The sequence below is a fragment of the Apteryx mantelli genome, chromosome 34 (assembly GCF_036417845.1).
Source record: "Apteryx mantelli isolate bAptMan1 chromosome 34, bAptMan1.hap1, whole genome shotgun sequence".
In the NCBI taxonomy this organism is placed as follows: domain Eukaryota; kingdom Metazoa; phylum Chordata; class Aves; order Apterygiformes; family Apterygidae; genus Apteryx; species Apteryx mantelli.
In genome coordinates, this window is record NC_090011.1 from 1,522,742 (window position 1) to 1,547,919 (window position 25,178).

The window sequence follows — 25,178 nt, forward strand, 5'->3', positions numbered from 1 at the left end:
ATGTGGTGCCATAAAGTTTGCCAAGATTAGGAGAGAGCTGCAAGCAAGTTTGAGCTGCACTTCTACAGGCTAAGAACTGAAAATGCAGAGGTGGGAATTTCAAGAAATTAGGAAGAGTGCAGCTATAACTCAAATTTGAGAATTAAATCCCTTAGGCTAGAGGAAAAGGGGCAGTGTTCAGAGCTGCAGTGCATCTGTCTAGCAACAAGTCTAGCCAGCATATAGTAATCCCCAGCAGAAATTACTCTGAAGAAACTGGGCAGGAGAGGAATCGTGTTGGAACTCAGCTTTTTCCTGCCACTTGAACTTTTAAATGATGTCAGAATCGTGAGGATGGAAATGCACTGGGAAAACTGGTCCCCTGCCTCCTGCCTTTGTGAAATGACATCTGTGCCTCAGCTAGTCATCACATAACTCCTTAATATTTCATAGGGAGATGCAGACACTTTGGGGCAAACACACTTCCCTAAACACAGGTGTTGCAGAGACCCAAGGGCTTCCCCCATGTTGTCACAAGGACTGCCAATGCTCGAGAAGAGCCCAGGTCTCACACAGGACTTATGGCACACCTGCCAGCCGAGTGAGGAGGTCTCAAGTCCTCTCAGAAAGCTCAAGGGTTGCTGAACAACAGCGTCAGAGGAAATGAATAAAAATCCAACTGCAGGATGGGAATCCTATGTGGGAGATTTCAGTGATTAACACAGGATGGAGAGTGGGATTCACTCTCTAACTTGAGATGTCTCTAATTCAGATAGATAAAGAGTGAGCTAGGAAAGTCTGCCTCAATTTCTCTTTATTTGACAAATGTCACAGTAACAATTCCTAACCATGAATTTTGCCAGACTCTGAATTCAGGCTAACAGGCAGTGGTTTATTTTGCCTTGAGAAAAAGGACATGCAATATAGCAACACATGAGAAGAAAAAGCGCTCGCAATCCTCCATGGAAGATTAGGTATCAGATAGGAGTTCTCTGCCCTAGCTGAAGCTATAAGAAGTCAAGGCCATTTCTGATGAAAGCTCACGCAATTGCTTTCAGTTTTTCTTTCTCGTCATTTTGAGCACAGGCTGCTTACTATCTGTTTTAAACTGGTGCCTTAGTTCTCTGTTCATCCATGCTGCCTAGTCTTGGCTTGCAATTAGGCTCAGAACTGTGCCCATTTCTTGCCCAGAAGATGGACACCGACTGCCCCACATGTGGCTCTGTTTTTCCAGTGCAATCTCCACAGGGTACCCCAGCAGACCTGCGCTCTCTCAGCCCATCCTTAATGCACATATGCATCATCTGCTGCTCCAGGTTGTGCACAGTCTGCTGCAAAGTGGCACCTTCATTCACATGCACAAAATCACTCAGCAGAGACACACGAGAAAGCACCCTTTCCTTCTCAACAGCCAAACTCCTTTGTTACTTCTGGAAGCCCACGCAGGCAGCTGGGGGATGCAGAGGAGAGTAATGCTGCCCATGAAAAAAGCCAAGATGGCTATGTCTGGCTGTGACGATGTGCTCTTTTCCCCACCCTGATGTGCTCTCTCCCTCTCAACCCGACCTCCCTGTAAACAGCCACGTAGACAGGGGCTAATAGAGCATGCACCAACGTCTAGCATGCAAATATGACTATGAGTCAATCATTCCCCCCCCATAAATAGGGGGCAGCCCAGAGCCCATTGAGCTCTCCTGCATGGCAGCGGGCTGCACTGCGGAACCTCCTCTTGAGCAGGGACGCCTCTCAAGGTTACTCTTCAAGGCTGAGAGATTCTGTACCCACCACAGATCCTCTGTCACTGAAGGTAAGTGATCAATAGCATGCTGAACTTTTGCGAACTTCACAAAACTTTGCTGAGTTATGTCTTTGATTAATTGTGCACATAATCCCTTAGACATAAACCGTTGACCAAGTCTGAGACTAGGATCAGATCCAGCCGCACCCAGGCCCCTCTGAGGAGGAGTTTGGAAAGCAAGGGGGTCTAGTCCGAACCTCGTGACTCAACGGGAGGGTCCCCTTCACACATACTCCTTTAGACATGAACCGTTGACCAAGTCTGGGACTAAGATTGGATCCAGCCGCACCCAGGCTCCTCTCCAAAGGAGTTTGGAAAGCAAGGGGGTCCTTTCTGAACCTCGTGACTCAACGGGAGGGTCTCCATTGCACGTGCATCTGACCCTGTCCTTCATGCAGTAAATAACTGAGTGAACCTTGCCAATCGAACCTCGTTAAATCATTCTTATTTACGATTGAACTTTGTTAGGTCACTGTCTTACTGCAGTAAACATAGTGCTGCTTCCCTCTTACGAGTGAAGTGCATCGCTCCTCCGTGACACTGGCCAAACACCTCTCATTGAGGAACTGGCAACTGGCTCTGTCTAGGGGAGAGAAGCACAAGGGCAGACCTCTTCCATATATGCAAAGAGTTGGTAGCAGTTTCAGCCCTCCAACCCTCTGCACTTACCTTTTTTAGCCACAGGCCTCTCTATTCCTAGCTGCTGCTTTCAAATTCTCTTTCAAGCCCAGCTCAAACTGAGCAGAGCATCGTGAGGAAATGCGTCTTTTTTGAAGGAGCCGTATGGCTGATGTCGGGAAAAGCATCTCATTGCCAACTATAAGAGCCATTGCTGTAAACACATCGAGATGACCTGTGCAAACTCCAAGAGCAGAGAAAGGAGGACTTCAAACAGAGCTGTGTGCCAAAAATAGCACAGGCTATTTCTGAGCATGCAGAGTGAGCAGGAGGCAAACAGCTCGCTGCTGAGAGTTGTCAGAGAGCAGATGTGAGAAAGGGAGGGCATTTTCAGAGCAAGGTTGCTCTCGGGTCAGCAGCTGCGGTGCAAAGCAGTGGCTGGCCTGGGTTGCCAAGGTGCTGAAGTGCCGCTGCACCCTTCCTCCAAGGTGCGATCCACTGCCCTCTGATGGGAAGAGATGAGAGAGACCTGGCTCCTGGAGGCCCCTTTGAAAAGCCCTTCCCTGTAATGGCCCTCTGCACTCACATTTGTGCCTGTCACTTCCTTCCTGACCTCCTTCAGTTTGCAACCCCCTTCTCCACCCATGTTCTTCTAGGCAGACACAAGTAGCCATGTGCAACGCACAAATAAGAGTCTGCTATATCACGAGCACACTGTAGGTGTATGTATTGCCTCTACACCTCCAGTGTTGCTGCTGCTAGGATATGCCGCAAGGTCCTTCACTGCTCCGTCATAAAGGGAAGGATGCTTAAAGTAACATGACCTACAGTGCATGGGCCACCTGTGGCGTTGGCCAGCACATAGGTATACGCTGTAGTGCCACACAGAAGGAACCACCCGAATGGTAGTATAAGGTGAGCAGGCGCATAGGTAATATTCACAGTGTCATTACAAATTAACTGTGTATTGGTTACATTCCGCAGAACAGAGGAAGCATTTACAAAGCAAAAGCCAATATATGCTTTAGATATGTTAGCTATACGAAAAGAGTAAGGCCAAGGTGTTGTCTTTTGGGAAACAATGCCCAAATCGTATAAATTCATGAGAGTAACAGAAATATCAACTTTTTTTTTTTTTAATATAACTCTGCAATACCACGAGTGGAGCTGGTACACCTATGTAACACGTAGCTAAGACACCATTCACTGATCGCCCTCCTGCAATACAGGAAGCAGAGAGATTAGCTGATCTTTGTGTGAGCCAAATCCATGTATTCACATGGGAAGCTGGATGGTCTTGTAGATTAACGGCATCTGTTGTGGTCAGCAAGAGGCAACATCCCAACGGCAACTTACAGATGCCGGCATGATAACCTGTTGATGGGTAGATAGAAAGGCATGGTATCACCATCAGGAAGAACTAGAGCAGTGACTCCTGGACCATCTGCTAAAACAGTGCCAGGCCGTTTTTCCTTTTGAGGAGTTAGCATGCACACACTGGCTAAAGAGTGTGTTGAGGGTGTTTGCTGAGCATGAGGCACTCCAGCACTGTGGATCAGAATTCCTCACAGTATCAGTGCTCCCTGTGAGACATTCACTGGTGTGGATACGGATACCTGGAAAGATAAATCTTGAGAAGAAGTCAATAAGAGTGGGGCTATTTGAACAGGTATCAAAGGTGTAAACAGCCATACACACTGTGAAGGGCAGTCGAGGCTTAAATGTAAGCTTATAACTCTTTGTTCAGTAATCGTGAGCTGCTCCGGTGTACAGAATTCTACCTCCCCGGAGGCGAATATGCAAGGGGCAATCCCCCTTTCCATTACAGATATCCGAGCAGGGATTGCTAGCGTCAGTTTGGCTTGTACTCGCTCATAGGGAGTAAGCATTCCAACACACCTATTGTTAAGCATAAACAGCGCTTGTGAGAGCATGCTCACCCACCCCCTTGACGTTTGCGTGGTGGTAAGTGTTTGGATTTGTTCTTTTAGCAGGCCATTCATTCTCTCTATTAATCCACTAGCTGGAGGGTGGTACGGTATATGCAAGACCCAGGCGATCCCCAAGTCCTTTGCCCATTCTTGTGCTACATGGCCTGCAAAGTGGGTACCTTGGTCACTCCGTATTTCTTTTGGTATACCGTAAGTATACATGAGTTGCTCTAAGCCCTGTACAGTAGAGGATTGATTCACCTAGGAGGTAGGATATGCGTACATAAGGCCTGGGTAAATGTCTGCAGCAGTTAATATATGCTTTTGTCCCTGTGAGGGGGGCAATGGGCCTACATAATCTACTTGCCAGCTTGCAAACGGTTGTTCGCCTCACTTCATGTGACCACAGATACTGGTGAAAGGCACTTTTGTTATCTTCATACGAACGGGACAGTTAGCACGGGCTGTCTTATACCAATGTAGCACTAACATGGGATGGCCTGGTGATAGATCCCAAGCCTGCACTTTGATGGGGCCACGATGTCCTGATCGTTCATGCTCTTGCCAAGCTTGCTTTAACTCTGAGGCAGTTGCCATCTGATCAACTGCTGTATTATGTCGAGTTTCGAAGGTCTCCTGCTTCTGATGGGCGTCAACATGTCGCACAGACACAGCTTTAGCTTGCACAATGTCCCAAATCCTTTCCCACAAGGGGCTCCCCCAGAGTTCCTTGTCATGTATCTTCCACTGTGCGGTGGCCCATGCTGGTAACCAGGTTCGCAGACCCTTGTATAGTACCCAGCTATCCATATAGAGGTAGCGTGCATCTCCCTCATCGAGAGCTATAGCTGCAGCCTTTCATTCGGCCCACTGACTTGAGTATCCCACTCCTGAGGCAAAACAGATAGTATCCGTGGCAGGATTATGCACTACAGAGCGCCACACTCGCTCTCCTGCCCAGGAATACACTGCACTGCCATCAGAAAACCAGGCCCACTCTCATTGCTCAGGAGACAACCTCTCAAAAGGAGGGGCCTCTTGGACAGGCAACAGCTCTGTTGGGGGAACAAGGGGGGCAGCCCCTCCAGCTCAGACAGTAGAGGCATGGGCTCAAAACGTACTTTGTCGGAGTGGGGGGAACGGGCCCGGAGTAACGACGGAGTCTCAATATGAGTATGGTCGTTCTCCCTTTATTAGAGCTTACACAAAGTATATATATCGCCAAGCAATACGCATGCGCTAGCAATAGTTACATGATTGGTTACAGTTTCTGTCCATACGTATAAAGCGGATACATGATTGGTGCAAGGTTGCTGTCCGCGCTCCATCGACATTTATGGAACCTAGTTCCGTCCAGACTTGTTTACCAGTTTTGTGAATACCTTCTTTTGTAGTGCTCAAGGCCGCTGCAAGGCTTGCTCGGCCGCTGCAAGGCTCGCTCGCCTTGGCCTACATTCCTTCCCTTACCCTGAGAATGGGATTGCTCATCCCAGTCAGATCATGCCCTCTCTCGCTTAACCATTCCTCCACAGTACTTTTCCTAACAAGCTTGCATGCAGGGTCCTTTCTCCCCACCTTAAACCAGGCTTGTAAATAGTGCTTCCATTTCCACTGAGCTGCAGCTTGGGCCACCCCCACGTGGGCCCTGACAGTATCATCCATCACCCATGCCTGAATGGGGATGGGGCTGTGTGCAGCCACTGGGTCACGTCCTGTGTTTTAGGCAAACACGACCACTCCAATTGGTTTGCATACAATCCAATTTAATGGAATAATTGAGCAAGTTACAAGTAAGCAAAACAGCGCTGGGCAGCCAGGGAGTCTCCTGCTCTACCAACGGCGCGTGCAATCCCCCCCCTCACAGTCTCCTTATATGCGATTCCAGTTCCGGGTATACGGGGCACTTCCTGTAACTTCTGCGGTTGCGCCGGCTGTTGCTAGGGGGTCTTCTTCAGCCGTCTGGTGGTCGTGGGGATGAAGGCTGGAGTCTTCCTCTGCATTGTGAGTGGTGACCCTCAGGTCACGCATATATTTTACGACTTCCGTGGTCATGCTATATTTCACAGTTGTGTGACATTGCCATCACCATATTAGGCTATCTAAACTAACATTGCCGCTTCGCTAGCTCAACTCAGTTATCTCAGGTGGGGTACATGCCCCCACCACAGGATGTAGGATGTTCCCACAGATGTTCCCAAGGCTGTTTCTCACTTTGGTGTAACAAATTAGCACATATCACAATCCAGGATGTTCCCAAGGCTGTTTCTCACTTTGATGTAACAAATAAGCACATATCACACTGTACCTCGTTCAGTATCCTGCAAAGCCCACACCACAGCCAAATGCTGTTTTTCCAGAGGTGTATAATTTGCTACGGCCCCTTGCAGGGAACAGGAGCAGAAACCTATAGGTTCCCACCTTGCGTGGGCACATTGCTGCCACAGCCCCCAAGACACTGTATCCCCCATAACCGTTACCTCCAGCTCAAAAGGTTGTCCCTCATGTGGAGTGAATAGTTCGCAATGTTGGACCACCGCCTCCTTGCACAGGTCGAAGGCTTGCTGCTGTTCTTTAGTGCATTGCCACCGGCTACTTTTTTTGGTCAAACGCTGTGGTGGCCACATTCAATATGCTAAGTGGGGTATAAAGGTCTGCCAGAACCCAAAAGGCCCCCAAAAAGCTTGCAGTTGTCTTACAGCAGTGGGAACAGGGTACTGTTGAATAGTATTGCGCACTTTCTCAGGGATAGCTTTCGTCTGCCCCCTCCAGACTGTCCCTAAGAATTGCACGCTGATGTCTTCCTAGGGTTTACAGCCCATCCCCGCTCCTGCAGGGTCTGTACCAGCAATGACAACTGCTCACTTACTCGTTCTTTAGAAGGTCCCATTATCAAAATATCATCAATATAGTGATGGATGGTACACTCTGTAAGGGGGGGGGGGAGGGAGATCAGCTGAGATCCTCTGGTGGCAAATGGTGGGGCTGTGTTTCTAGCCCTGAGGAAGGACTTGAAACGTATATTGCTTATTGTTCCGTGTAAATGCAAATTGATCTTGCGACTGCGGGGATATAGCGATAGAGAAGAATGCATTCACCAAATCCATGAGAGCTTTCCATTCCTGCAGATGTTTCCCTATGCCTTCCAGCAGAATTACTGTGCCAGGTACTACGGCTGCTAATGGTGGGGCAATTTTATTTAGCTCCCTGTAATCCACAGTCATACGCCATGAGCCATCAGGCTTCCAAAGAGGCCACATAGGACTATTGAAAGCTGACAGGGCAGGGTGTATTATCTGAGTATGCAATAAAGCATCTCTAGTTTCCTGAATCTCCTTTTCCCCACCAGGAATTCCATATTACTTCACTTGCACCACAGTGGGGGGAACCGCTAAATCCACTGGCTCCCATTTTGGATACCCTCTAATCAAAGTAGTGGATCGCAACTGTGGTAACACAGGATTTTTTCCAAAGGAGAACAGTCCGTGCAGGATCTGAATATCTCTGCCCAGTAACACATCGATCCCCAAGAGGTACTCGTCAATCGGTGCTAATAAAACTGGGGTAGAAAATGTGTGTGTGGAGGGGATTTTGCCAACTGCTAACATAACCACAGCCTGTGTCGCTGGGGTGGCCGACCCGCCCAACCCACGTATATGGGTAGTAGCCTTCCCCGGAGCTAGTGCGGTAACTTCTGCCCCGCTACCTACTAAAGCGAGCACAGCAATTTCTCCTCCAGAGTGCCAGCGAATTCACAGGGGTACATAAGGGCGTGGGTCCCCCCGCCCAATGATAAGCTTCAACGGACGCTCCTATTGCAGGGGACCCTCCTTCCCCTCACTGTCTCTTGGCCAGCAGTTTCCACACTGTAGCTGGAGCAGGAGGGGCAGTAGGCTGTGTTTGATATTGCTGATCAGCAGGTAACTGCTGCCACCGCTTGAATAAGTCAACAGTAGAAAGACCATTTATCTCAGCACGTAATACCCCTGCCTGCAGCAAATCAGTCTGCATCTGTCGCCTCGTTACCTTTCCACTCAATTTAGTAGTCCCTGCCGATTTTCTCGCCTTGGAATTCCGAGCTGCTCTCACTTGCTTAGTAGCTGGTTCACCAACAAGTGCCAAATCCCGTATATTGTTTACCAAAGCCCCCACTGTTCCAGTTGCAGGCATTACTGTGCCATCTAGTAACAGCTTTAAGGCACTTGAAGCCCCCCTTCACTGGGTTTTCATCTGCCGCATTATTTCCACACCATCCAGTCCTTCTTCATCTGCTAATCCAGTTACTACCCTTAGCTGTCACAACATGTTGATCTCTTCCTCAAAAGTACGCCACGCTCCCACTGTAGCGGCTAATTCACTTGTGGACAGGTAAGCACCTTCCACAGCGACGCCTAACTATTGATATAATGTTGGAGCTACAATAACATTTCCTGCCCCATCCTGCGCAGAAGTTAATTGGGTAAGATAACACTGTATTTGAGCATCAGTTGATAAAGGGGCTCATCAAATTCAGCTCCTCTCTTACGAGGCTAAGCGATCCGGCACCTGCATCCCATGCTCTCACTAACCAGGCTAACAAGACTCCCCAGGCCGCTGCTGGAAAGCAGGTAAAAATTGACACAATTCCTTCGGGATAGTCGTCCTAGATTGCTCCACTGTATTCCCATCTACTTGCCTCTCCCCCTTCAGTTGCACAAGAGGTCGGACCTGGGGAGTAGCCGGTTCTCCTTCTAATCCAAATTCAATCTCCGAGTCAGATGAAGTACTCCAAATATTACCATCCCACTCCTCCAGGTCCCAGAAAGGTCTAGTTATTATTGCTCTCACCTGGGCAACTGTAGTTGGGGCTTTACCATAGCGCGCATGGCGTTTGTTAGCCACTCGTAAAGCTCATCGCTCTACCCAATGGGTTAATTCCCGACTCTTTGCAGTTTGGCTCGTGATCAACTCCTGTGCTACCGCCTTCACGTCGTGCAAATCTCCATTCTCCTTCTCCAGATCTTTTCTTTGTGGCTGCAAAGACGATAGCTCATTATCTAAGGCTCGAATGCCCGTCAACAGTGCCCACCCTAATCGTCTGGCTAGCTTCCAAGCTGCTTCCGAAGCAGCACGGAAGGGCATAGCCTGTAAAGCGGATTCAGCCGCCTTCAGGGTAACATTTTCCCCCTGTGCCAACTCTGGCCAGTACTTGGGGACTGCCAGAGTGGCAAGCACTGCAGCTACCGGCCCCCTCCGCTCAATCTGGGGCCATCCTGGCAGCCGCAGGCGACCAGTCTGGCTAGCTTCCATTGCCTATCTACTCGACATTCTTCTGCGTTTTCCCATACACCCTTCATATAGATAGTCATGTCTTCCCAGACCCATGAGTCCCTCCTATTTGCAGGGTCAGATCTGCAGTGCTGGGCAAGAGAGGAGCAATGGGGAAATTTGCCTCTTGGGTTGATCACGGTTCCCTAATGTATCTTGCGGGGGGTCTGCTCACTGTGAGAGACCCAGACCCCATTGTGAAAGCAGACATTGGTGTGCTCAGCCCTCTCTGACCCAGGGGAAAAAGCAGGGACAGGCACCAAGAGAAGGCAGAGACAAAGGCCAGGCTTCTGCAGAGGACCAAGAAGACACTTTAATTCTCCTCTTTGTGGGAAGGCGCCTCTGGCCACAGATACGTGTCAGGGTTGTTCCCAGACGCAGCAAACTGGAGCGGACACTTTTTCTGCTGCTCCCCACAGCCGCTCAGAAAGCAGAGCCTGCAAGCTCACGACTGGAGCAGCGTGCTGCTAGAGACGAGCAAGCTGCCATGGGGTATGGCGTGTTGGGCGCCTGCCCCTGGTCCCCTCACCATTGCATTGCTGCTGCTCTGCAAGTCAGACACCTATTATGAATTATATCACCCGCACAGAACACACTTTGTTTGAAAGAAGAATGATAATATTAAGTGTTAATTTTATTTTTAATGTTTTCAGCAAAAAAACACTCGTGAAAAGCTACATTTCCTACATGCATTATCTACTGAAATAAGGAACAAATACTGCCTTAGGGAAGGCATGACAGCCAGGACAAAGAAGATTATCTGACTTTGAATTATATTTGTAGAAAGCAAGAGCTGTGACATTTAAATAGAGCTCGGCCAAATAGAACTTATTAGCATGATTGCAACATTAGGCTGTGCAAGGTCCTCTTTACATTTAATCCACATGTCAGGAATACGGGACAGGACTCTCTCATATGAGAAGTTTTACATAGGACATTTTAATTAATGAAGTCATGAGACTACGAGCTCATTGCTGCAGTACTAAAAACTGTTGTGTCAAAACAGAAATAATAAAATTGTCATTAAGGGAAAGAAAAAAGAAAGCTCTGGAAAACGTTAGGATAAAGTGAAAAGGTTATGAATGTAGGAAGTACAAGTTAAGGGAGGTGTATGAATTAAGATAAGCAGAGTGCCCTGTGCTGGCATCCGATATGCTGTCATATCAGCAAATTGCAGAGAACAAATAATTTCTAAAAGAATGCACAAGAACAGTCCAGTCTGACATGCAGAATGTCAAGCACTTGTGGCAGAAGGCATAGCAGGAGGATCGCATGGATAAACATGACTGGAAGTGTCAACATTGACTTGCATAGACCATATGTGGTCAAACAATGCTGCCTGGGACAGGCTGGGAGGTTAGGGCTTAAAAACAAGATGCTATCGGTGATTTAAAGCTACAGTTTCTCTAGGTTAGGGGGTTTTGAGAGCTGGGATGAATCACAGCAGATTCTGGACATCAACAAAGTCTGGAGTTTGTGGCTTGCCCGACCAACTTTTACAGGTCTGGACCTAGGGAAACAAAGCCCACAGACACGTGCTCACTGCTGTGTGTTGATATGGATGGTCAGCCACCGAGCAAGTTCAGGTCAGCTTAAGTTTTACGGAGCTGGCAATATCGGCTGCTGAGAATTAAGGCATTAAGCAGCCTCCCGGAGGTTTTTCTGGGCAGGATTTAAAAAAACAGTTTTCCCCTCTGAAAATACCCTGGCTGCTTGGAATGGTCCATGTTTGACTCAAACCCTGCTTTAGAGCACGCAGAGCTGGAGGGGATGTATACTAATACGGTGGTCCCGTGGTCATGCATCTGCGTAACCACACCTCATAGTTATGCCCTACAAACTGGGGCGCATCTTGTCCCCAGATCATGGAGGTCCTCATTCCTGCTGGACATGACACAGGAAAGGACAATCCCCACACAGCTCCTGGGGGAGGTGGCTCAAAGTCCCTGTCAGCTCAGGCTGCTTGAGAGCCTTGAACTGGTAATTTCTGGCAGGGCTGCCTCTGGCATGGTGCTAGGCTGTCCTCACCAGCTGCTCCAAGAGCAGAGAGGAGGACACCAGATCTGCGTGCCATTGACCAGGGATATCACCTGCCAACACCAGCAGCCTGTGTGTGAATAACACCGACCGAGAACTTGTTTGGTATTTCTCCAGGGCAAGCGATAGCAGTGCTTGGACCACACGGTAAAGAGAGGGTCCCTGCCCCAAGCAGCCAGAGTGCACGGCTTACAGTGAGCAAGAAGGACTGGGAGATGTGAATCTGTTATTACTCCAGGGCTTCAGCTTGCTCAGGTTTCTGCCTTGCTCCAGTTTCTGCCTGGCCCTTGGGTTTAGGGCAACATTTCCCACTACACCTCTGGGCTGTCCAAACTTCCCTAGTAAACCTCTCTTTTCTATTTCTTTCTCCTATTCGGCTGCCCCTCCAGTGCTTCAGGAAACCGCAGCAGGAGACGGTCTGCAGGACTTGCGCTATACTAAGGAAGCTGGGCTCTTTCATGTTTTGCTAACCAGTTTCTCCACAGCTTTCTGAAAAACTGGCCTCCTGTTAAACTGAATACAGGGACAGTTTCACTTAGAAAGAGCTGTTATTGCCACCTCCTCAGAGTCAAGCCACATCTAAGAATGCAAAATGCCCATCTTTTGGTCTTTTCTGTCACCAGAACAGGGCCTGATGGCATTTCACTGAATCACGCAGAACAACAAATGTGAGGAGGGTATCGATATTTTGGAAAGCTCTCAACTCAGGGGAGCTTTGGAGAGAAAAGACTGAGTTCTTACTCTATAATCTCAGATTCATTTCAGAAAAGTGAGCAACCCTTGCTGAGCTAGTCATCCTTTTCCTTGAAAGCAGAGCAGCTGCTATTTCAAGAATGCAGTCGGTCACATACTAGGAATTCCCATTGATCTCCCTCAGCTATAAAGATCCTGAATCCACCTCTCTTTTTGGCCCCTGTACCTTCTCTCACCAAGCTGGAAGTCGTGACTGCTGCTGTCGCTGATAAGCTGTCCTTGTGCCTTTGATTCCAGATGTGGCTCCAGCTTTGCACTCTGCTCGTCCTCCTGTCCCTGAGTGGGAAAGCCACTGCCCAAGCCAGCAACCTGCCTTCAGCCCTGAGGAGAATTGTAGAAGAAAGCATCTCGCCTCCAACAGGTACTGTGAGTTGCCGCCTCTAAAGGAAATCCGAGTCTATTCATGATGTCTGTAGCTTCTCAGGTGTATTAAGGGCACAAGGCGAGATGTTTTGTTAAAGGAGAATAATTCCCGTTGAATCCTTCTGAATGGGAGCTAGATCCAGACTGAGAGATGATTGCATGTGGGCTAAGGGTCTATCCTCCCATGATAAACTATTGCAGTGCAATCAGAGCAGTCAGTGGAGTGTAGACAAATATTCAGCTGATCCTAAAGCAAGCCTTCTGCCAGGACTTGGCTGTCAAAGCCAAGAAACCAATGCAAATGTGAATGGTTCACAACTGAAACAACTTCTCGAACCCCTAACTGGAAACATGGAAGGAGGTGTATTAACCTGAAAAAGCAATCCCACTCTGATTTCTGTATCCCCTCGTATCCCCTTCTCATTTCTCTGACTTCTGTTCTTACACAGACCACATCATTCACCAGCTTCTAAGATCAGACTGAGTAATTTTGTCACCGCTTAATAAGACTGTTTTTTTCCCCGCTCAGGTCTTTTCTTTCATAACTCAAGGTTTCATAACTCAGCCCTAAATGAGGCACCTTAGACGCATACATTAAGGACTTAACTCAGGAGACTAGTAGCATATTTAATGCTCTGGGGTATCATTCCTAAACTGCAGCAGATGCTGCAGAAGGGCACAGCTCTCCTGTGGGTCCTGTATTATCTCAGTCAGCCCTGTGTTAATGTCTCAGATATCCTAGAGCATATCAACTAGCACCACATTCCTCTGTGAGGGCAACTGAACTATGTCCTTCAAGTAGGACTTGTAGCCAGATTCATGCCCCTAAGTTCAGTCCCCTATGGGTTTCCAGGGGTGGCAGGGAGATTCAGCCTGAGAGCAAGAGATGTAAATTTAGGCATCTAAATGCAGGCTCTTGCTGCAGTTAGGCCACCACTTAAAACACCATCAGAGCCAAAGGAGATATAGGACAGGATCACGTCTGCCTTCCATAATTACACAAGAGTAAGGGAAGATTTCTGAGAAAAGGAATTCCCTGAAGAAGACACAGAGAGACCTTGAGGATGAGTGACAGTTCCCTGATGAGTGGGTGATGTCTCCGTCAGGACCAGTCACTCCACTCAGTTCCCACCTTGCTCAATGAAGATATAGTCAATGCATATACCAGTTCAGGGTGTGCCTCACCTACGCGATAGCAGACGCCAGCATTAAACCCAGTGAATTACTGCCTAAAAGAGCCTTTTTTTGCTACTGAATAGGAAGATGTGTCAGTGCTTGATGCAAAGCATTTCCCACTTCTCAGATGGGAAAATAATACATCAGTAGTTACATGAGATGAAAATCAGCTATGGGGATTACCGCCTCAAGGCCAGGAGAAATATCCCTGAGTGAAAGGATTACTTCCCTTCTGAATGTCTCATTCCTTTCAGCATCGATATCTTGTGCTTTCATGCTTGTCCGATTAGATGGCCAAATCCTAAATAGCTGTGAATAGCTCAAGGAGAACGGCAGCATGCCAACGCTACCGTACTAATAGTGGTCCTTCTTCCCCTTTCTCTTCCCTTCAGCAGCATCTCCCCAGGGACAGGGGGAAGATCGTGAGGTGCTGGGGCACTCACCAGCGGTAAAACTCTCCAGTACAGAGGGAAAGGATTTTTCCATGCTGTCAGAGGTCAAAATAACTCCTCGGAGAAAACGCCAGTTATTTGGTTCGAACCTCAAATGGGTCACGTTCACAGGAAGGTTGCCTGAGTGGGCTGTGTCCAACTGGAACAATTATGCCAAAAGACAAGAATATGTCTGCGCTGTGTCAGGTTGTGACACGGGATCCTACTCCCCAGAACGGGGCCCCTATTGTTACTATCCCTATGGAGAAAAAGAGCGGTCGTCCACTAATTTTAAGATCCTGGTAAATGAAGGCAACAGGGCATGGCTGGAATGGAGAAGTGCATCCTTTGGCAATGCACCGTCAAATGCCGTTAAGAGTTGCCCATGGGAAGATGTCTATGTGGGAAGAAACAAGTATGGTTTGGGGAAAGTGCATGGCCGCCACAGAGCTTTCTTTGTGGTCACTGATGGCTATGAGTCTTGGTATAAATACTACGAAGTTTTGACTGTGAGGAGAGATTAAGCGCATAGAGACAGGCAACTTGATAACAAATCATTTCGTCCTAAGATAAACATCTGATACGTGTCAGATGCATGTTGTTTGCCTGTTTCTTGACATGAAGACGCTGAACCGGTGTTTTTTGATATGACATTGAATTGGTGTTTTAACAGAAAGAAAATGTTCCCTTGATGCCATCCCCTGCGCTTGGTGGACACTCTTTGAAGATGCAAAATCAAGAATGCATTTCCTAATCTGCTTTGCTTTCATCCACATGCTATTTCTACGTTTCCATTTATCGTACAGCAAGAGGAAAATCTAACAGATGTAACACTAGCTGTGTGACCCTTTACTACATAGCTCCGCAGGGTCCAACCTCTCCCTTTGACTTAGAAACAAATAAAGTAAGTGAAAAGCATGGTTGTTTGTCGAATCATTCTGCAGACAGAGCTAACAAAAAGAAACACCACACTTCCATCTGGGTGATGTCAGGGCCCTGAGCACACTAATATGCCTTAATGGCCCAGACCAACCTTGTTTTGGACGCCCACCTGCACCTGCTGCCCAGGGGCTCCATTTGAAGCTTGGGCAGGTCCCTGCCCTGACAGCTCTTTTACCACACTCGGCTCCTGGCTCCCCATCCCTTAGGGAGTAGCCTGACCAGCCTCTGGGCCTCCACAGGGGCAACTGGGACCCTCTTAAGCATCTTGAATCAAGGGCTCGGAGCCATCAGAAGACAATAGCAATAGGCTCAGGGTGTGAAGGGGATGGTGCTTGAACATGACTGAATTTAAGCTCTCTCCATCCCCCGCTATGAATCGCACCTAGAGGGTTTCTGCGCTCTCCCCAGGATCCCCCTCCTACCCATCTCCTGTCTCCAGCATCACCGTGTGCCTCCCCTTTCCTTGAGCAAGGATCTCTCAGAGTTCATCACGCAGCAGCCATCTGTGTTGGACACATCTCCCGCTGCACTACAAACCTCCTCCCACCCACTCCTCAGCAGGAAACAGTCCCCAGCTGCAGCAGCTACCTTGCAGGGCAGGCATCTTGCAAGCATTCCCTTTCTTCTTTGATGTATTTGGGCAGCCTCTGTGTTTAAGAGAGGCAAACCACAAAAGTGTGGACATGCCCTGCCCAACCACTTGCAAGCAGCATTTCCTGAAAGGGGAATAAGCTTCTTTCCTCTGCTTTGGTGTGAGAACAACAGTCCCTAGAGAGCCCCAACAAGTCAGCTTTTTTTCTCATCACGTGCTACACAATCAGGAAGCCACAGGGTGTGAAAAGCATATTGGAAAGGTATGGCCAAAAGGCCAAGGTGTGACGCTTTCTCTGCCTCTGACTCTAGCAGTGCCCAGCGCCATGGAGTTCCCCTTTCTGCTCCATCGAACTCAGCCCCCAGGTTCACCTTCATATTTCCCCTTTCCTCACTGTGGCTAGTGCACTGAGATACAAGAGACGGATGTTTTAGAAGCTCGAGGTTTACGCCAGAGAACATGTCTCAGAGCTGTTTCCAGGGCAGCATGAGTCCTTGCTAACACTGAGAGCTAAGGGTGTGTGCTAAGGATGGGTTTACTTTATCATTAGAAAATCTCATCGTGACAATGGTTACAGAGGATATCCTAGTTTGTAAATAGACCTTGGTCACTGTGAAATTTTAAAAGTCCCTGTAGTAGTGAGGCACAATGTAATTTTAAAGAATCCATTGAGAGTGACTGCTTACAATTACTTCCCCTCGAGGTTTCTGCATTATTTTCCATTCTCATCATTGCCTTCATTTATTTCCTGTAGACCATTTCTCCATGGTAGTACTGTTATAAGGAAAGGAACCAACAAAACTACAAGGCAACACACAAGAAGGTCCTCTTAGAGAAGGAAAAACAAGAAGGAAGAGATAGCACAGGAAAAGCTGCAGGGAGAACTTATTTCTCAACTCTGAAACCATATGCAGACTGTTATGGAAAATGAAAATGCGCTCAAAGAAATGAGCAATGCTTCTCAGCCTGTTAGAAAGCAAACTCACAGAATCACAGAATCACAGAATCGCTGAGGTTGGAAGGGACCTCTGGAGATCATCTAGTCCAACCCCCCTGCTCAAGCAGGGTCACCTAGAGCACATTGCACAGGATTGCATCCAGGCGGGTTTTGAATATCTCCAGAGAAGGAGACTCCACAACCTCTCAGGGCAACCTGTTCCAGTGCTCTGTCACCCTCACAGTGAAAAAGTTTTTCCTCATGTTCAGATGGAAGCGTCTGTGTTTCAGTTTGTGCCCGTTGCCTCGCGTCCTGTTGCTCGGCACAGGTGAGGCCCCATCTGGAGTACTGCGTCCAGTTCTGGGCTTCCCAGTACAAGAGGGATGTGGCACTACTGGAGCAAGTGCAGCGAAGGGCCACAAAGATGATGAGGGGACTGGAGCATCTCTCTTATGAGGAAAGACTGAGGGAGCTGGGCCTGTTTAGCCTAGAGAAGAGAAGGCTGAGAGGAGATCTTATCAACGTGTGCAAGTATCTGAAGGGAGGGTGTCAAGAGGATGGGACCAGACTCTTTTCAGTGGTGCCGAGCGACAGGACGCGAGGCAACGGGCACAAACTGAAACACAGACACTTCCATCTGAACACGAGGAAAAACTTTTTCACTGTGAGGGTGACAGAGCACTGGAACAGGTTGCCCCGAGAGGTGGTGGAGTCTCCTTCTCTGGAGATATTCAAAACCCGCCTGGATGCAATCCTGTGCAATGTGCTCTAGGTGACTCTGCTTGAGCAGGGGGGTTGGACTAGATGATCTCCAGAGGTCCCTTCCAACCTCAGTGATTCTGTGATTAGCCTAACTAAGAGCAAAGGTGTGCAGGCAACTAAACCATAGTGAATATATATATATACACGTATATGTATATAGTAAATTATACCATGCATGCATAGAGAACTAATCAGCCCAGAACCAGGAGCATAATGCATTTTCCCCATAGTCCGAAATTCAACAGCCATGATGACAGTCACTGCCAGGGGTGGTCCCACACGGATTCTTTGGACTTTACATCGTGCAGTACTGGAAATAGGCTCTTTATCTTGTGGCTGTTGGGTTCGATGCGCTCACCGCAGTTCCGTCAGTGTCCCAATTGCCATCAGTGCACAGGGTTAGGATGGAGGGCAGCAATGTCACGGCTCCGCTCAACAGATACACGGTTCTCTGGGCAACATTTTCCTAGAGGGGCCGTAGACTGGGACACTTTCCCCTTTGATTAGTGCCAGGTGGGTGTCTCCTGGCCCATCAGCAATGATTTCCCCTTCCGAGTGCTCCGGTTTAGCCAGTCACGCACCTACACAGAACACCCTGTAGACCCCAAACCTCCTGGGTGCTGGGTGGGTCGCAAGGAATCTATTTCCTGGATAGTGGGGACACTTATCCACTCACATATCGGTTGGGCTATTTGATCTCTCAGAGCACATTGCAGGGGTTGGGATCTGGTGTAAGGGATCGCAACTTCTGCCCCCTCAAGGTAGTTCGAGTCAATGACTCCTGCTTTGATGTCCACCCCACTGGAGAGCTAGGCTATTACAGGGCACCACGCAACCATAATACCCTTGAGTGATGGCCAACCACATACTCACAAGATGCTGGCTCTCTGGTTCAAGGGTTTTTTCTTTGTGTGGCAGTCACAGATCCAAGCCTGCACTCCCGGGCATGGCTTGCCTAGGGAGGCAGTCTTGGAGGTGCAGCCGTTGCACTCTAAGCACATGCGGCTGCTTGATGGATTCCCCTTTGAAACGAGCATACGGGGTAGAGCCACGCAGTGGGCGGTCACTGAGGCAGGCAGTTGCCTGACAAATGTTTTTGCTCCAACCCATGAGGGTACCAGGAGGGGACAATTTGCACAGCTGCTCTTTGAGCAGTCCGTTCATTCGCTCTATCAATCCTGCCCTTCGCGGATGGTAGGGTACGTGATATGCCAGGCGATTCCTTGCTCTCCGGCCCAATTTGGAATGTCATTCCCTCCAAAATGGGTACCCTGATCACTTTGGACTTCCACCAGGGAACCATATAACCCACTCAAGTTTTCTAATGCCTTAATGGTGTGAGCCTGGGGAGCTGCAGCACAGGAGTGGGTGTACAATAGACCGGAGCAGGCATCTACAGTGGTCAGGACATATCTGTGCTGCTGCCTCTCCCGTAAGGGTCCAATATCATCAGTTTGCCACATCTCCCCAGGCTTTTGCCCTCTGCAGGTATAACGCTTTTTGCTCCACAAACACTGTACAGCTAAGCAAGTACAGCAGGGGCAATGCTGCCTGGTCTCTCTTTGTGCTGCTGGCAGCTCCCGCTCTGTGCACGCTGCCAGCGGGGCAGCAGGTGCTGCACGTCCCACCCCCTCCACTTTCCAGGCTGCTTGCTGCGCTTCCCCTCCCCCAGGGGCTGTGTGCGCTGCTCCGGCTGCAGCTGCAGACACCGCTCGAGCAGCTCTGCACTGGGTTTGCCATCCAAAAGTCCCCATGGCACACCGACTCGCAGCTGGTCTCAGAACATAGTGCCACGACTCACTCTTCTTTTTCTTTTTCTCATTTACCCACCTGTTTCCTCATTTCCTGTCTCCGCTAACAGAGGACGCCTCTGCTAACCAAGATAGCAGCACTGTGGCTTCCCCCACTGTACCAGTCCCACCCTCAATCATAGGTAGCAGCATCACTTTAAGATGGGGGGGCGGGGGGAAGGCAGTTCACAGCATCTTAGTCTGGATGGTTTTGCTCATGGGGATCTGATCTGGTCCGGTAAAGTCGGGGGAGTAAATTCCGGACAACATCCCTAGTTGCCACAGCTGGTTTATCCCCTGCTGCAATAGCAGCCTGCTCAGTGAGCCTATCATTGATGTCCACCCGAGTTGGCCTGAGCACACTAATATGCCTTAATGGCCCTGACCAACCTTGTTTCGGAGCCCCACATGCACCTGCTGCCCAGGGGCTCCATTTGAAGCTTGGGCAGGTCCCTGCCCTGACAGCTCTTTTACCACACTCAGCTCCCAGCTCCCCATCCTGTTGGGAACAGCCTGACCAGCCTCTGGGCCTCCCCAGGGCCAACTGGGACCCTTCCCCTCCAGCCTGTCGAGCTTCCAGGACCCCTCATAAACAGACTGAACACCTCCACCCTCATCCAAGATCCCCCTGCCAAGTGCCTTTCCCAGTTCCCTGGCCCTACCCTGCTCCTGTGTCCCCTGAAACAGCCCACTGACACCTCACAGCAGTTAAATCACTCTGCAGAAAGTCTCTTCTGCACCCAGATCTCCATAAGGTGTGAGGACCCACCTTGCTGGGAGGGGAGGCTGCACCCAGGGCCCTGGGGGCACTCATAGACCTTAATGGCCCGGAGCAGCCTTACCTGGGGCCTCCACCCACGCACCCAGCAGCTCCGTGTAAGGCCCAGCAGCACCGTTTAAGCTCAGCCTGTGCCTTCCGGCCCTGTCTGAGCTATGCTGTAGCAGGAAGTCCTTCAAAACGCAGCAGCTTGTTCAGTTGGTAATTGTAGGCCCAGGGGGTGCCACAAAGAGGAGCCTCGCTCCCAGGTTGCCCTACACCTGCTGCCAAAAGCAGAATCTTCTTATTGCATTTCCTTGAAGGTGGCTGCACGAGTGACAGAGCGGCAACATTAGGTCTCGCAACACAGCGTGAGCAGGAGAAGGAGAAGGGATGGGCATCAGGGAAATCCTCCTGCAACCTCAGGCTCCTCTCTAGCAGCTGTTGTGTGCCGTTGCCAGTACGTGATGGAGGGAAAGGGAGGGAGGGGATACTGCCACCCAGCAGGCAGCCCCTGAAAGTCTCCTCCTTTCTCTCCTTCAGGCAGTGCTGCGTGATGGGTACTTCTGCTCTGGAGAAGTCGGGAGACCTCCCAGCTTGCCTCAACCAAGCCTAAATAACCAGTGCCACCAGCATCATTGTTTGTTCTCCGTACCAGTTTGTAGCTGAGCAATGCAAGTTTCAGAAATAGCATCAGGAAAACACACTCCACTCTGAAAACTGACCGTTGTGTGTCCCTCCCCCACCCCATCTTTTCTCACCAGCTTTGATGCAAAGGTGTTTGCAAGATGCAAAGGCCAGTTTGGCTTTATACACTGTGTTAGAAAGAGTTTCGGTTCAGGAGACAATTTATGAACTAGAGCCATGCTACGGAAAGAACAGTGAGAGCAGGGTATTTTTCCAGCCCAGCTTCAATGTCCCACCCAAACATGTGTCACCATCCTCTCACACAAGGTCATTCCAAGAGGTGTTCGCTGAATTCCTGTGGTCTTTCCTCTAATGGGAGCTCCAGCTCGTTTCTCCTATGTCCTTCTTCATCATTACAGCAGAACCAAAATGGGTATACAGTGTACAGGCCATAACCAACAACAAGAATAGTAAGAACAAACATCCCCCAAACCTGAAAAAATAACAGATAAACAGAGAACAGATAAAATGGTTCCCATAGTGATAGATCCCAGAGTCTTCACACAGAGAGAAAAAGGTGAAAAGTAAAGCACCTAAAATCCCAGATTCCTAGGGCTCATACCTGGGAGAGTATGTACGCATCAGTCGGTGATCCTGTTGCTGTGTTCTGTCTTGTCTTGTGAGTGTTGTTTCCTTCATTTACTGGAATCACACAGTCAATGTATCTTCCATCCAACAGCAGGATCACGCACCAAAGTAGAGCAGGTAAAAGTGCTCTGACAATTAAATCAATTACCTCCAAAACTGAGTTTTTCTTCATGCAGCGAGCCCAGGGAATGAAGGAAGGCTGGATGATCAAGCTCAGGAAAAATAAAATTACAGCTGGAAGCACAAAATAGGACACAATGTAGCAACGCTTTAATCCTGCCCGCTGAGGACATTTAAATTCAATCTCCATTATTTCTTCTACCCCAATCAAAATTATGGCATAGAATGGTACAAACAAAATATTATAATGCTTTTTCCAAGCTCTGAAGAACTGCATTCTGTCTGGCATTTTGTTCAGTGGTCAATACTCCACTAACTCAGAGGATGGGAGAATTCTTCCACGGCTTTCTCTGGTCTTATTATACACTTCCTGTTGCTGTGACTGCAGATGCCTAAACAGCAGAGAGGAAATGAAAGTGAAAACACATCAGGTAATTAAACCTGGATACACCTACAATCTTATTTGTAGATTAGGATAACATATTTGTAGCTTACGCTCATCTAATAAAGAAATTGCTGGTGAAATGACATAGAGGGAAGACCTTGCATGCAAAATCCTCAGACAGCCCCTGAGGTGTCCTTGGGCACCTGAGAATTTCAACAGGGGATAAATCTATGGCAGCAGATCTGGGATTTCTGCTATAGAACCGGTTTCAGGGAAGGGATCCCACTGACTGAAATTTAGAAGGTTAAGACTCAATTTAGTAGTCCTGTATTTAGTAGCTTTTCAAATACTCCACAGGTTCCAAGACACCCAGTTAAGCCTTCCAAATGCTTCATGGGACCTGTGAGAGACTTGTGCCCTGCTGCAGAGCTGTTCGCTTGACCTATTTTAGACATCTGCCCTAGAAGCACATGCTTCTAACCAAAAAACAAATCTCAACAGCTATTTCTTTTTCAAAACAGTGTTGAACCCTCCCCAGAGTCTATTTGACCATGCAACCACTCCTTTAAGTCACGGAAAAAGACAGCTCCTCCAGGTCTGTGAGTTAGATAACCCTCACCTCTAACTGCACAAATAAATGCAGGCTGGATGAGCAGACAGTGAGGTGGAGTGAAAACTGGTTGAACAGCCAAGTTCAGAGGGCTGTGATCAGTGGCAAGAAGTCTAGTTGGAGGCCTGTAGCTAGTGGTGTCCGCCAGGGGTCGCTACTGGGTCCAAGGCTGTTCAACTTCTCCATCAGGGCCAGGATGAAGGCACAGAGCGCACCCTCAGCAAGTTTGCTGCTGAGACAAAACCGGGAGGAGTGGCTGATACATCAGACAGCTGTGCTGCCGTTCCAAGGGCCATCAACAGGCTGGAGAAGTGGGCAGAGAGGAACCTCAAGAAGTTCAATAAAGGGAGGTGCAGAGTCCTGCACCTAGGGAGGAATAACCGCTTGCAGCAGTGCAGGCTGGGGGCCGACCTGCTGGAAACAGCTCTGCAGAGAAAGACCTGGGGGTCCTGGTGGACAACAAGTTGGCCATGAGGCAGCAATGTGCGCTTGTGGCAAAGAAGGCCAATGGTATCCTGGGCTGCACTGGGAAGAGCGTTGCCAGCAGATGGAGGGAGGTGATCCTTCCCCTCTGCTAAAAACCAGTGAGGCCACACCTGGAGTGCTGTGTCCACTTCTGGGCTCCCCAGTACATGAGAGAGATGGAGACACTGGAGCAAGTCCAGCAAAGGGCTACTATGATGATTAAGGGACTGGAGCATGTGTCACATGAGAAAAAGCTGAGAGAGCTGGGACTGTCCAGCCTGGAGAAGAGAAGGCTCCGGGGGATCTTACTGATGTGTGCAAATATGTGCAGGGAGGATGTAAAAGAGACAGAGCCAGGCTCTTCCCAGTGGTGCCCACAGGGCAAGAGGCAATGCGCACAAACTGAAACACAGCAAGTTGCATCTGAACCTAAGGAAAAGCTTTGTTACCGGGAGGGGGACTGAGCATTGGAACAGGTTGCCATGAGAGGCTGGGGAGTCTGCATCTTTGGAGATATTCACAAGCCGTCTGGACAGGGTCCTGGGCACCCTGCTTGAGGTGACCCTGCTTGAGCAGGGGGTCAGACTAGATGCTCTTTAAAGGTCCCTTCCAACCTCAATCATTCTGTGACCTCCAGAGGTCTTTTGCAACCCAAAGTATTCTGCGCTTCTGTGATTTTTTTTTGCTTGCTGCTACAGGGTAAAGGGGAAAATGTAAACAAGGGTGAGAACCATTGTAACACAAAGAGATAAGCAATGTGGTGCCATAAAGTTTGCCAAGATTAGGAGAGAGCTGCAAGCAAGTTTGAGCTGCACTTCTACAGGCTAAGAACTGAAAATGCAGAGGTGAGAATTTCAAGAAATTAGGAAGAGTGAAGCTATAACTCAAATTTGAGAATTAAATCCCTTAGGCTAGAGGAAAAGGGGCAGTGTTCAGAGCTGCAGTGCATCTGTCTAGCAACAAGTCTAGCCAGCATATAGTAATCCCCAGCTCTGAAGAAATGGGTAGGAGAGGAATCGTGTTGGAACTCAGCTTTTTCCTGCCACTTAAACTTTTAAATGATGTCAGAATCGTGAGGATGGAAATGCACTGGGAAAACTGGTCCCCTGCCTCCTGCCTTTGTGAAATGACATCTGTGCCTCAGCCACATAACTCCTTAATATTTCATAGGGAGATGCAGACACTTTGGGTCAAACACACTTCCCTAAACACAGGTGTTGCAGAGACCCAAGGGCTTCCCACGTGTCGTCACAAGGACTGCCAATGCTCGAGAAGAGCCCAGGTCTCACAAAGGACTTATGGCACACCTGACAGCCGAGTGAGGAGGTCTCAAGTCCTCTCAGAAAGCTCAAGGGTTGCTGAACAACAGCGTCAGAGGAAATGAATAAAAATCCAACTGCAGGATGGGAATCCTATGTGGGAGATTTCAGTGATTAACACAGGATGGAGAGTGGGATTCACTCTCTAACTTGAGATGTCTCTAATTCAGATAGATAAAGAGTGAGCTAGGGAAGTCTGCCTCAATTTCTCTTTATCTGACAAATGTCACAGTAACAATTCCTAACCATGAATTTTGCCAGACTCTGAATTCAGGCTAACAGGCAGTGGTTTATTTTGCCTTGAGAAAAAGGACATGCAATATAGCAACACATGAGAAGAAAAAGCGCTCGCAATCCTCCATGGAAGATTAGGTATCAGATAGGAGTTCTCTGCACTAGCTGAAGCTATAAGAAGTCAAGGCCATTTCTGATGAAAGCTCCTGCAATTGCTTTCAGTTTTTCTTTCTCGTCATTTTGAGCACAGGCTGCTTACTATCTGTTTTACACTGGTGCCTTAGTTCTCTGTTCATCCATGCTGCCTAGTCTTGGCTTGCAGTTAGGCTCAGAACTGTGCCCATTTCTTGCCCAGAAGATGGACTCCAACTGCCCCACATGTGGCTCTGTTTTTCCAGTGCAATCTCCACGGGGTACCCCAGCAGACCTGTGCTCTCATCCCATCCTTAATGCACATATGCATCATCTGCTGCTCCAGGTTGTGCACAGTCTGCTGCAAAGTGGCACCTTCATTCACATGCACAAAATCACTCAGCAGAGACACACGAGAAAGCATCCTTTCCTTCTCAACAGCCAAACTCCTTTGTTACTTCTGGAAGC

The 25,178-nt window shown here is 48.8% G+C and overlaps 1 protein-coding gene across 1 annotated transcript; it reads left to right on the forward strand.

Annotated features, from left to right (window-relative positions):
* The first annotated feature begins 1,757 nt into the window (after positions 1–1,757).
* On the forward strand, positions 1,758–15,285 carry LOC136994902 (natterin-3-like). The gene is made up of 3 exons (XM_067314320.1): positions 1,758–1,786; positions 12,658–12,781; positions 14,352–15,285. Exons 2-3 carry the CDS (start codon positions 12,658–12,660, stop codon positions 14,912–14,914), a joined length of 687 nt encoding a protein of 228 aa, XP_067170421.1. The 5' UTR covers positions 1,758–1,786; the 3' UTR covers positions 14,915–15,285.
* Positions 15,286–25,178: the final 9,893 nt, after the last annotated feature.